Consider the following 13,579-nt stretch of genomic DNA (forward strand, 5'->3'; position numbering starts at 1 on the left):
TGATATTTATTAGAAGGAAAGAGGACTGAAACTGTCTTGTGTAGAAACAGAAGGACAGCATTTCTGTTAGTCATTTCCTGGAAAAGTAATATTTTAAGGGGAAATTATGGAAACAATCTAAATGTCCAGTTGCTAGTGGGAGGGTTTATTTTCTGGGAGGTCTCTCCTTGTGTGTGTGTGTGTGTCTGAGTGGGAGTGTGGACACACACCCATCTGCTCTCCGCGGGGCGGGTGGTATATGTGTGCTTGGAGTTAGTGTGGGATGTAACGAACTGGAAAACAGCTGCAGAGCAAAGCACATCCAAGAGCCTGGTTGTCACTAGAGTCTGGGCAACCCCAGCAAAGAAAAGGGGTGAGTTCAATGCTCACTGCTCTTTAGAGAGTGGTTGGAGCCTCGTACACTTACATTATTGCTTTTTAATTTGACATGGCATTTGGGGTTTTGTTTTGTTTTGTTTTGTTTTGTTATGAAAGGTCTAAAAGGGTGAAGTCCCCCTGACCCAATGGCAGTATACAACCCTCTGTGCTCCTCTCCAGCCCTTTCCCTCGTCCACGTTTCTCCCACTCCCTCCCTCCCGAGCCTCCTTCCCTGCTGCCTTTACCCTCCACTTCCGGTGTTTGAGCTCTGCATTCAGGCAGCTGCAACATTCCAGTGTTTGAACTGTCACTGATTCTTGCACCCTAGACAAGCTAACCAGGTTCACCATCTCACCCCCAGTAGCACTCAGGTCCTATCTGCAGCCCCGTTTTTGCATGAGAATTTGGTGTTTGGAATGTTTTCTGACTCTCGGGGCGAGGTTCCTCGCCTTACCATCCTCAGTGTGGATAAGGAAGAGGGAGAGGAGGATCTTCATCTGAAGCTGGTTTTGTGTAGTAAGCTTTATTTTGTGTTTGTTTTGTTTTGTTCTGTTTTGGTCTGTCTGTGCAAGACCTGCAGCTGCTGAAATCAGCTTTGCCTTTAATTAAACCATGTTCTCTCCAACCAGATCTGTGTGTATAGATTGTTCCTTTTCTCTCCTAAAAGAAAATCCAGCTTAAAGAACAAGTTTTTAAAGTATTCACAAGTTAGCTAGGGGAAGGCAAAGATGGTCAGAAATCAGATACGCTTCAGGATCATTTTTGCTTCTAGGAGGTATTCCAAACCAATGTGCATTATTATGGTGGAAAGAGATGGGTAGAAGGAAACTGTCAAAATTATTTTATTTGATAACTAAAGCATGGCTTATGCAAAGGAGTTAACAACCCACCATTTTCACCCCTGTTACTGTTAACAAGGCAATTCAGAGGTAGTTTATCTTCTTGGCCTATAGCATTCACTGTCTGATGAGCAGTGACACTAAATAGTGTGCTTAGCTTTGGGGTTACACTTGAAGTATTTTCAGTGGTAACCCGCTGGGCCTTCAGCAGTGTGCTAAAGGCCAGTTCCATAGCTGAGTGGTGGGTATTCACCTTGACCAACCGTCCTTCACCAGGTGTTGATTCCATCTACACTTCATTTCTTAACTCTGCTTTTCACAGGCACCTACATGCTTGAGAAATTGTTAACTAAGTCATACTCTACAGTAAGGAAGGGGGAGGGTAATTAAGACCAGGTCCTAAGGTCTAGTATTTATGGAATCCTTCACCCAAGTAAACCCTGAAAAACCAGGCCACTCAGTTAAATGATAAACAAAATACAACCGTAGCATTCTATCATAAATATTAGTATGTACATTCTATGAAATGTTAACTAACAGTGTATTACTAATGAGCTGGCTTCCTAAACAAGGCTTCTTTTCATCACTTAAGTGTTTGTGGCATATATGCAGTATTGAATTCAACAAATGTTTCTTGGAGAAGACATAAAGGAATGTAGTTTTAGTATTTTAAATCTCTATGGACTTGAAAGCAGTATTCCATGGGTATCTAACTCAGTTGAGAGTCTGTTTAAGCAGTAAGACTTTAAACCAAAAAAGAAACATTAATTTTGAGTGTGTATGCCCTCTGACTTACTTGTATGGTTACTTCAGGTTCTAGAAGTCTGCAACAGTAATGGTACAGGAATAGGGATATTTTTTACACTTAGGCCTTGGGCCTGTACTCCAGGTGTCTTGGTATTTAAGTTTTTTATTAAGGCATCACACATACAGAGAAGTGCACCATTAGTAAATATACAAGTAAGTGAATTTTCACAAAGTGAACACATCTGGACAGCTAGCACTCAGAGCAAGAAACATTATCAGCACCCTAGAAGACCCAACCCCTTCATATCCTTCCATACACTTCCAACCATCCCCCTTACCCAGTCCCACCCCCAGCATAATCATCATCCTAATTCTCACACCATTGTCTGATAGGTTACCTTTTAACAGGAAGATTAGTTCACAGTTCCAAACAATGTCTCCCTACAACAGAGGCATGCTACATCTTTCAAAGGTAGTACCTCCTTTCCTTCACCTTTGTAGTTTGAAACAGCCTAGACTCCTCTAGGATTGCTTTCCAAGGCTGTAGTTGCACGTTGTTCAACAAAAGCTTTGGGGAAAATGCCAATCTTCCCTTTGCACTCCCCTTCCAGCCAGTCTTCATTTACTGATAAAAGGAAAAGTATACGTTAATGTCTAAAACCAGTATAGAAAAATGATACCTGGACATTCCGCACACATCTTTTGTGAGTCCTCCACCCTGCAATTGTGCTAGCAAGGAAAAGTCAGTATTGGAAAGTGATTTTAAGTACGTGTGAGCATAGGACTTCACCACGTTGTTACTGATTTCTGTCTTAGACACAATACTGGAGAAGTAAAGTGGCAAAATGTATTAGGTTTCTTCAAAAAGTTGCCAGAGAAATAAAATGAGAGATATTGAATGGTGAATCATTAGATACATTTTTTTTTAAACAGTTCTATCTGAGCTCTGTTGGGAATCTTTTTGATTACAGGAAAAGGACATGCAGTTGGTTGAATATATTAACATTCACTAGTGAATGATTAAAGAATTGAGACTTGGAGCTAGTGATGGAGTTAATCTATGTAAAAGACAGGGGTTTTCTTAGCTCCTGTTTTGAGCCTTTAGTAAAATGCAGGCAGTGTTCTAGGATGTGTATATACACTCAGACTTCGTAATAACTCAGGTGAGCCCCATTTTACTAAGGAAAAGGAGACCCAGAGAGATTAACGGCTTGTTCCTGGTCATCCTGCCAGTAAATATCGACTTAGGTATGACCTACTCCAGAGCTCATCTACCAGACCGTGCAACCAGTTCTGAAGTGCACCTTTGCCTGTAAGACTACAGAGTACACGTTAGAGCCCTGGAGCTCTGATCCTGTCCCTAGAATCTCTGCTCTGATTAGTGTGGGGTGTGGCTGGTATCTATCTGAATTTCTGAAGTTTCCTCAGGTAGTTTTAATTGCAAACCACTGTCTTGATCCTTCCTATTTCCAATGTAAGTCATGGCCCAGAAGTACTTGTTTGTCCTGGCTCCTGGGAGCATATTAAAAATGCAAACTCTCAGGCCTACCCCCCAGCCTGAGTCAGAATCATTTTTAACAAGATTCCCTGGTGATTCACATTAAAGTTTGAGAAACTTTCTGAATGAAACTGTCTCATGACCACTTAATACAGCTGAACTCACCCCCCTGACCCACCCAATATTTATGCTCAAATTATGTTTTCTATTTAAGTATTAGGATAAAGTTTCAAAATATTACACTGGTGCTTCCTGAATTAACTGGCCTTAGACTTCTCTGTATGTATCACGGTAAGGAGGACACCATGTCTGTCCATATCTACCTAGAGGATTTTTCTGTGTGTTCTCTCATTTTTATCTCATCCTCACCCCCCAGAATAACTGGGTGGTTAGCTGGTTGATTGATACTGACACAGAAAAATGGTTCGGGGAGTTACTAAGCCCAATTCTTAACAAAGAGTTTCCATTCTCCCTTGTTGGAAGATGGGCACTGGCTTTGCAACCCTACTTCTTTATTTCATCATTCCTATTTTGGGTTCTTTGTCACACACGTGTGTTCTCATTCTCTACTCGATTAACTTTAATACCTTCTGCTCTCATTTCATAATCTATTGGATTCTCTGTTAAAACCGATAATAGTATTCTCTTTCCACCACTTTGCATTGCTTATGCACATTTCAGCCATAGGAGCACCGTTCTTGATGGGACTCATTTGTTTCCAGATAGAGAAATACGACTGTGTCAAGCATGCATCTGTACAGTGCTGCTCAGTACGCTCACCAGACCGGTGTCTCCTGAAAGCTTGTTAGAAATGCAAACTTTTAGGCTCCACCCCAGACCTGAATCAGAATTTGGGGGAGATGGGCCAAGAATTTGATTTAGCAAATCGTCCAGAGGATGTTTGGGCATACTGAAGTTTGAGGAGGACTAAAAACTCTACTTACTATTTCAATTTCTAATGGGTTTGATTCCTAACAATCAGGAAAGTCACCAGAGACCACCATTCTGAACAGCTGCTTTTAAAGCAAAATTTATCCCCTTTAAAAAGTAAATCAGTTCAAAGAACAATAGCTTGCAGAAGATAGTGTCATCTAGCTTGGTGCAAAGGCAGCATGGTTCCAGCCACCCTCCAATTCATGGACTCTGGCGATGAGAATCCATGACTTCCAAAAAAGCCATCTTTGGTAACCAAAATACTATCTTAAGTCTGCCATTAGTAGTTTCCCCGCACCTTAGAGCAACCGATAGAAAGGCTGAGCACTCGGGGTTGCTCCCTCCAGCTGAAAGCTCAGGAGGAGATTGAAGCCACTGGCCAAAGTTTGGTTTGCAGGCTGTTGATGTTTTTTCTTCTCTCTTCCATTGAGTATATTTGCCAATGGGTAGATTAGTTTCTATAATCCTGGAGGAGCACTTACCCGTTGATATTACCAGGATTACGTCCCCCTCTAGAAACTCCAGATCTTCTGGTTGGGTAGCCTCAAAACTAAAGAGTGCAACCACTTGGCTCCCTTCCTTAAGCTGCGGTTCTGTTGTCTGGTCATTAGCATCGGATTTTTCACTTCCCTTGGGTTCATCTGGAGAGCCTTGGTCACCCTGAAATAATAAAGGACCTGTTAGTTTTCCTGCATTCCTGGCCAGTGAGCATTGAACATTACTAAAGCCATCAGTGAAGTGTCAGGGGAGCACCTGGGATATAAATTGTGACCAGTGCCAGCATACACCTAACATGGACTTTATGAAGGCTGGGTGGTTGATACATGAAACCAAAAGGTCTGTAAGACCATATATATACTCTTAAAATCTTACTGAAGATTTAGAGTAATCCTGAAAATGGCAGAATAGGTACTACTGATACTTCTTATCAGATGGAGGAACAGGTTGAGTCACAGGTATGTGATAAAACCCGAAGTCAAACCTGGGGTTCAAATTCTGAATAGAACACCCTTTCCCCAGCACCATGCTAGGGACCTTGTTTGAAATGCAAATTTTCATCTGTAGCCCAATTTATTGATGAACTCTATGCAGATGAGGTCCAGCAATCTGTGTTTCAACAAACCCTCTTGGTGATTCTGATACTTGCTGAAGTTTGAGAACCACTACACAATGTCATACTATCTAAAGCCATAAAAATGGCTTTACTATCTTACAGGTGTAACTACACTTTGTAGTCCCCATTATGGTCACTTTGTTCCACAAATGTTGAAAAGAAGAAGAATACGGTTTCTGGAGAGGTGATTCATGGGATTTAGCAAATCAACATTAGAAACCCTGCTAGGCTAAATGTAAAAAAATGGTAAAAGTTTCCAGGGTTCTGATGCTGTTTGTTCCTTGGCAGATCCTCCTTACTAAAAGGCAGTACCGTAAGGTGGAGAGGGCCCCAAGGAGTCCAAAAGCCTACATTTGTATCCCAGCTCCACTGCTTACCAGCTGTGTGTCCCTGAGCAAGCAGTGTAACCTCTCAGAACCTGTGTCCTCACCTAAAACTGAGGCTAGAAGAACAAAATGAGACATAGAGTAATAGTTGACAGTTATTAAACACCTACTCTGTGACCATACTAGTCTAAATATATGTAAATATTCCAGCTTGTTAATGGTAAGTGTTCTTGCATAGGTACTTAAATGTTAGGTTATTTTCCTTCTAGTAAGTGAATGAGAACATCCTGACTTACTGCCTCCAAGAGTAAGAGACAGTGATAAAAAGACTTCAACAATGACCTCTAACACTGAATTGAGTTCCAAAAACACTGTGTTGGGAGTACGGGAGGGTTAGCCCCAGATAGCTGCCAAATAGATCAAAGCTGTCTTACGAGGATGAAGATTAGCAATAATTTAAAGCAGTAAAGACAATCTTTTACATGAAGTAACTCACACTTAAAGCAGAACTCCTAGACAGAATCCTTTTAAGACATAGTGAAGGGATTAGTTTAAACACAGACAGCTGGAAAACGGGGAGTGACCCTTCAAACTCCCAAGCAGCCCTGCCACTAGTACTCTAACCCCACTGTACTGGGGACTCTCCTCTTAGCCGGAGGCACCAGGGAGCCTCTGCTTCCTGAAGGCAACTTGGACTCAGATCCCACTGACCTGGGACTTATTTACTAGAGGTCCTTCCTCCAGGCCCACCCACTTTAATTCTTCCTCTCCCACTTGTCTTTGATTTGAGTAAAAATCTACCAAAGAGACCCTTCCCTATCTTAGCAAGAAGCCCCTGCTCAGCTGTGGGACAAGGGTTTAGAAGAAGGACTACCTCCTATTGGGGACCCAAGCCCTACATGGTCTGGAATAGTCTGTCTGCTGTGGTCATTTCCATGACCTTAAAATCCACTTGTAGGGGGGAAATAGTGGCTCCTTGAAAGATTCACGTAGGATCTACTTAATGTTATAGCCCCTGCAATGATGTAAGTGCAGATGGCACAGACTAAAAGTGCTAAAGCAGGAAACCGCTGAGGAGAGCGAGACTGAGGCTGTCCTGGGGCGTCCAGCCAACACCAGCATGGCCAGTGGAGACGGCAGCCTCACCACCTCTGCGTCAGGAGCCCCCAGCCTCAGGACCACGGGTGGGGAGCGGGAGTCTCAGAGGAAGCCCGCTGGCCAGCCCGGCTGCGCTCCCTGCCCCGCTCATGCTCCTCGTCACTCCAAAGCAGGACCTACCTATTCCTCCCCTGCCCCCGGCATCCTCCTAGTCAGCAGTGTACAGGCCTTCCACGATCTGGCCCTGCTGCCTTTCCAGCCGTGTCCCCCACCCCCTTCCGTTGTGTCCAGCAGCACCAAGCCCCGTCTCCCACTGTGCTGACTTCTACAGTCCAACTTGTTTGCTGCATCCATGCAATGCACCCTAACCTCCTCCTCCTCCTCGCTCCACTGTATTTACCATTTTCAAACTGAGTTTCAAGACAGTTTCAGCATCATTTTCTCTGATTTGTCCCACTGTTGTCTAGCATTTGTCGGTGAGAGATGCTCCCAAGTGCTCATAGCACAGCATTTGTGCATCTCCATCAGTTTACTTAACACATGCTTTGTAATCATTTGTTTGCTCTTACCCTCCCCGCCAGAAGGGCCTGTGTCTTACTAGTTTTTATATCTCCAGTGCCTATCTAGAGAGCAGAAAGTACTCAGCACATGTTTGTTCAAGAATAAATGTTACTAGACAAACACTGGAAATGACCTAAATGTCCACCAACAGGTGGATGAGTAAGCAAATTGTGTCCGTACAATGGAATGACATTTAGCAATCAAAAGAAACAGACTAGTACAAGTGTGTGTGTGTGTGTTGTATACTGTATGATCCACTTAGATGAAATGACATCAAAGGCAAACCCAAAAGTATCTTGGTAGAAAGCATATGGATGGTTTTCAGGGCCCATGATTCAGGGGAGGAACTAACACTGTCAAAAAGAAAGGGCAGCTTGTCCCCTAGAGACTAAGGGACGAAGTTCAAGAGTGTTAACTTGTAGCTACTACTACTAGCTTCTGACTTTGCTTCTGACTCCCTTTATTGCTGGAAAGTCAGTTAACCCTTTTTTAGACCTCAGGGCCTATAGATAACCTACCCTTGAAAAGTCAGGACAGCGAGATTTTCAAGAATAAAAGCAGGTGCTGATGTCAAAATGCCTGCCTGGCTCCACTACTGACCAGCAGGGAAATCCTGGCCAAGCTGACTTCCCTTTGCCTTGTTACCTAAATTGTAAAACAGGCTACCAATACCTGCTTCACATAGTACTGAGGATTATAGCAGTTAATACACAGCATCCACTGAGCACAGTTATCTGGCACATGGGCAGTTCTCGATAGCTATTAGGGGAAGGTGTTATCCAAATTATCTCTTGGGAAATTAACACTCATTTTCTTTCATGCCAAGTGTTCCTCCCCATGGAAACTTAAGGAAGAGTTTCCCACTGCTTCCTTAGCAGTGACTAAGGAAGAGTGACTTTGAGCTCAGCCTCAAGCTGTGACTTCAGCCCGACCTTGCTTGATCCTGATGGGCCTAAAGGTTGGAACAATAAGGTGTGGAGCAGATGGAAGGGACTCCGAGGCTTTCTGTGTTCAGGGCCTGCTCTTCTGTGGGAAACCCTCTCCTGGCTGCAATCTGAGCTAGGCTGCAGAGCTGCGGCTTACTACCATCTGTATCCCCAACTCCAAGCTCAGTGCCAGGCTCAGAAAGTGCTGGATAAATGATGAATTGTTGCTGAGACAGCAGCCCTCTGCCCCTGGGCTCACTGCACTCACCACTGTGTTCTCACACCACAGAGTCAGGCAATAGTTTTTCACTTGGCTCCACGCATCCTTCATGCTCTCTTCTGAAAGCAGTACCAGCTCATTGTTGTCCCGAGGCCGATAGCTGGGTGGGGATAATGAGTTAAAAACCAAGTCAGAGACATCAGTGTAGAGCTGTCCTCCAGGCCAGCGCCAGGTTCCGGTCTGCACCCCTAATTGCCACCTATGTGGACCTCACCTCAGCTTGGTGTGTTCCGGCAGGAGCTCCAGTTTCTTAGCCACCATGTCCCGGACCTGGCCGTAGGGGAGTCCAGTCTGAGCTTCGATGACCACCGTGTACTTGTAGTGCACCTTGAGTGTGTAGGGCATGGGGACAGTGAGCTTCATGTCCTGAGGAGAGAGGAAGCAGTGGGAACTCATGAGCGTCTGAGCTTTCCGCTGTGCAACACCCTGGCTCACAGCACGTGGGCTATGCAGCAGGGAGAGGCCAGTAGGTAATTGGTGTCACAGTAATGTGATGGGCTTTCAGAGGTCCTACAGCCCAAGTCTCGCTTGGATAGGAATTCTGACTGCATGAGATCTGGCCCACTGGCCATGGGCCAGTAGGAAATGTGTGCATGGGAGTGTGGGGGGGTCCCTAGCCCACGGGCTGCGTGTTCAGTGGCAACTGGTCTACTCCTCCTTTGGGACCCTTGCTACAAACCATGGAGACATGCCCATGGCAGGCAGTCTAAGCCCTTGCATTCTCTACCACTTCACATAGTACCAGGAAAAATGTTACCTTGAGCTCTTCTTTTTCCTTCTGACCTAAACAGGGAAGGTAAGAAGTAAAACAAAAGACGATGAATGAACACTCTTGGCCAGTCCCTGCCATACACAGAATGAAGCCTTTTAGCATGGGACACCCAATTTCTTACCCTTCAATCTCAGGGGTGATTATTAACCTTAAGCTGTGGGAGAAATCTCTCTCTGGAGAAATGTGAAGGGCAAAGCCAGGAACACAAACCCAGTCTGTGCTGTTATGGAGCATATAGGTCCTCATCACATCCTCACCAACTCCCGGGGCTAGAGGGAATCCCAAAAGTCAAACCAGTGGGTTCTGAAGCAATGAAAAGCAGGGTGTGTGAGATGACCCAGGACCCACAAGAAAAAATATCCTTTATTTTTGTGTATGTTTTCTAATGTGTATAATATATGAATACAGAAATATGCATATAATTTCTATAAGAGATGTATGCATAAAGATATTCACCCTATAGGGGTACATGATCAAAAAGACCACTGATCTCAAACCTGGCTAATCACTAGACTCACTGGGAAGTTTTCTAGAAATACAGATTCCTAAGCCCAATTCCAATACTAAAATATCAGAATCAAAGGCCTAGGAATCTATATCCTTAAAATCTTCCTAGGTTAATATGTGGCCCTTGAGGGACCCCAGACAAAAAAAGATAGAAACAAAAACAAAAAAGCTATCAAGGATGTTTTGGGGAGACAAGTAGGGAAATTTGAATATGAAATACACATTCTATATTATATGAACTTTAAATGTCCTAGATATAAGAGTTGCATTGTGGTTATGCAGAAAAAAACGTCCTTGTTCTTAGGAGACACATGCTGAAGTGTATTGTGAAGTATCATGAGTCTGTGACTTTTTTCCAAGTGACTCAGCAGGCAAATACATGGTGCAAAATGTTAACAATGGGTGAATTTAGGTAAATGGTATTCTGGCGTTTATTGTAGTGTACGTCCAACTTTTCTGGAGCCTTGACATTTAAAAACAAAACAAAACATGAGGATGGGAAGCACCCCAGTGGTCTAGACACTTGGGTGGGCATGATGATCGCTGATACAGCCTCTCGACAGACCAGCTGTTCAGTACATCTCTACAAGCACATATGCAGACTCCGCTTAACCTGCATTTGTGCCAAAAGCCCACCACTTCCCAAGGAAGCCTTTTCCAGTGCCGGGAGAGTCTCTCTCTTTGACATCTTCGCCTGGGTTCTTTGTCCACCCCTTGGGGTTCTGCAGAGCAATTTCTTTTCCAGATAGAGCTCCTCAGACTTTTGAAAATAGCCACTCCATCTCCCTCTCAGGTAAACACGTGCAATTACTTCAACCTTTCCTCCTGAGACATGGTGTTGGTACTTAAGGGCTGAGGGGTTTGGTGGCCACTTGAGCTGGGACTCTCACTGCCCCCAGAAACCATCTACATTTACTCAAGCCCCACGAATGCCCTCAAACAGGCTGGGAGAAAAGGTGTGTTCCCTATGTTTGGGGTGGGGGTGGTGCAGGCGAGAGGGTGCTCAGGGGCTGTGTGGTCACAAACCCAGTGTTGTGCTGGGAGGAGGAGAAGCCAGAATTTCCTGGAAGACTGGGAGGCAACCCAGTCAGGAAGCAGCCCAGAGCCTTCCGGTGCCCAGGCCCTGGCTGCCGCTCCAGAGACACTCACCTGGCAACAGCTGGGGTCTCCCAGGAGCACTGAAACTGGGAGGAGCTGGGATATCAGACTCCAGGGAGGTTTCCTCCTGGAGGGGACAGGAAGAGGTGGTGAGAACCTCCACGCAAAGTTCGGAGGCAGGGGTGAGGTGGCAGGAGGGAGAGCCCCTGCAGACCCCCACGGAGAGGAGCCAGGCGCAGATGACTCCCTACAAGTGGAGTGGTGGTGGCATGCAGGGGAGATAAAGGGAAGTGTGGGTTCACAGGGGAGGCAGGGCTGGCCTGGCGGGAGCAAATCACAGCAGAAGAGTTGGAAGCCCGCTAAAAGGCCCCTGCTCCCTGGCCACCCCTTCCAGCCATACTGGAAATCCACAGGGGTGGGGTAGGACCCCGAGGCCCCTCTCACGCCACACCTTGCCCCTTCAAAGGAACAGTTCCATTTCTCATTTGTGTAGCATTTAACACTTTTCAGGTCATCTGGATACAGCGACCCTGACAGGGAGGGCCAAACGCACAGAGGACATGGGATTGAGAAACGGGTTCCGCTGCCATCCACATAGCCACTCAGACCCAGCAAGGACCCCTCCCCAGGCCCGGCAGAGGGGCTCCGGAGGGAGTGGTCGCAGCTTCAGAAGCAGGGGCTGGTGAAGCCGACCCTGATCCAGTGCTCTAAAGCAGCCCCCTCTTCTTTTTAAATGGCATTGCACCAGCCAGCTCACTGTTCTTCCAGGTGAAGAGGACATTTCTGGGAAGACCTAGCCTTGATGTACTATAGCCTTTGGGTCCCAAGTCCCTGACCAGGAGGAAACACTGTGGGTGCAGGAGGTCCTGCAGATGCTTCCCCTCACCACACCTGGGTTCTTCCCTTCACTCCCGGGTGCAGCCCAGCGCAAGGCGGGCTCAGGACTGGCACGTCTTCTGCGGTGGTAGTGGTAACACCTTTTCAGCCTGCCGTTCTCCCCTCCGTGGAGAGGTCCGGCAATGGCTGGAAGGACAGGGTGTCAGGCCCTGCATGAAGTTACCTGGGGCTGCTGTTGAGGATGGATCCGCAGTTCAACTGGTTCAAGGTAGTTGCAGGGAACCAGCCCCTTCTGCGATGTAACATCACAGAACCCGAAGGGAGAGAATAAGTCAGTGCCCATCAGTACCCACACCGCAGAGCCCAGGGACAGGGGAGGCACCGGGGGACGGACGAAGGAGCCGGCCTGCAGACAAGGCAGCGGGTGCTGCTCCCCAGCGAGCCCCGCCCCTTGCTGCCGGGATGCCCTGCCCCCAAGAACACTCCTGCCCCTCTGAATACCTGCCCGTTGAACATGACGGTAGCCCAGTTATCGTTGCCCTTCTTCAAGACAAAAACGATGTTTCCGGGCATGACCTGGAGCTCCTCTGCTGTTTCCGGCACAAATCCAAAGAGCACACGGTGAGCTTCCCCTTCCAGGGCCCTGCGGGGAGCAGACGCGAGACCCTGTCACTCTCCAGCCTGGGCCGCCCCGCCGTGGCGCTGGGGGGACAGCCAGCAACGGGCGCGGAGCCCGGAGACGCGCTGGGCACCCTCTAACTCCGCATCTAAGTGCGTGCGTGCCCGAGCAGAGTGCTTGCCTGCCCAGCTGCCCAGAGCACCTGGCAGGAAATGCCTGCGCACGTGCTCCAGAACTGTTGGCGCAGGGGGCTGAGAACAAGACAGCCAGCGAGAGGACGCTGGGTGAGGCCAAGGCCTTGCTTCTTTGCCCTCCCCCGCCCTCCCGAGGAGAAAGTGTCCAGGGTATGTGTGGCCAGCTCCCAGGTCTGCGCTGGGGCGTGTGTGGGAAGAGCAGGCAGATGAGAGCCCGCCCCCCGGGGGTGGGGAGGCAGCAGCCGTCCTGGCCGGGGGGCCGGGCACACAGGGCGGGGGGTGCAGAACAGGAAGGCTGAGCTGCGAGGACCTGGGGGGACACACAGCAGTTCTGAGGCTGCCTTGCTGTGTGTTACGCAATGTCATTTCCCTGCTACCATTTCCTCAAGACTTACTTTGCTCCTCAAGGTTCTAGGGCGTCCAATTGGTGCCACTTTGGAATATGTATGTGAGTGAGAGGTGGGCTCCAGGGCTGCCTGAAGTATTCGGGTTCATGCCTCCTCCCCTCCCCCTGGGGGAAGCTGGCTGCCTCCCTCTCGGTCCCCCTGTTACTTCCCCTCCACCCTTCTTTTTGTTTCCAAACAGCGTCTGCCTGTAGAGGCTACCGACTCCTCCAGGGGACAGAGTTTAGGAAGGAGCTAATCCAGCCCCATCATTTTTCTAGTTGCTTTGCTACTTTTTTAAACCTTCTTTACTGGGGGGGGGCGCTAGTCTTACTTCCTGGTTTAAAGGAAATTGTTGCGAAAGCTGCCGATTATGTCATTCTTGGCTTCTTATCTTATGGAAGAATGACTTCTTTTCTCGATTCCTTCCTCTTATTTCTTCAGAAAGCATGTGCCAACAGGGACAGGAAAGGGTGTTCTGGCTTCCCAC

The 13,579-nt window shown here is 47.2% G+C and overlaps 1 protein-coding gene across 1 annotated transcript in view; it reads right to left on the bottom strand.

Annotated features, from left to right (window-relative positions):
• Window positions 1-1,121: 1,121 nt before the first annotated feature.
• Window positions 1,122-13,579, bottom strand: part of NCF2 (neutrophil cytosolic factor 2) — a 29,514-nt gene continuing 17,056 nt past the window's right edge. The window contains exons 8-15 of the mRNA XM_017655681.3: window positions 12,395-12,536; window positions 12,117-12,185; window positions 11,108-11,183; window positions 9,437-9,462; window positions 8,894-9,045; window positions 8,668-8,779; window positions 4,857-5,034; window positions 1,122-2,568 (exon numbers count right to left, since the gene is read on the bottom strand). Coding sequence (XP_017511170.1) covers window positions 2,456-2,568; window positions 4,857-5,034; window positions 8,668-8,779; window positions 8,894-9,045; window positions 9,437-9,462; window positions 11,108-11,183; window positions 12,117-12,185; window positions 12,395-12,536 — 868 coding nt within the window. The 3' untranslated portion in view covers window positions 1,122-2,455. The remainder of the gene's footprint in view (window positions 2,569-4,856; window positions 5,035-8,667; window positions 8,780-8,893; window positions 9,046-9,436; window positions 9,463-11,107; window positions 11,184-12,116; window positions 12,186-12,394; window positions 12,537-13,579) is intronic.

The sequence above is a fragment of the Manis javanica genome, chromosome 11 (assembly GCF_040802235.1).
Source record: "Manis javanica isolate MJ-LG chromosome 11, MJ_LKY, whole genome shotgun sequence".
NCBI lineage: Eukaryota > Metazoa > Chordata > Mammalia > Pholidota > Manidae > Manis > Manis javanica.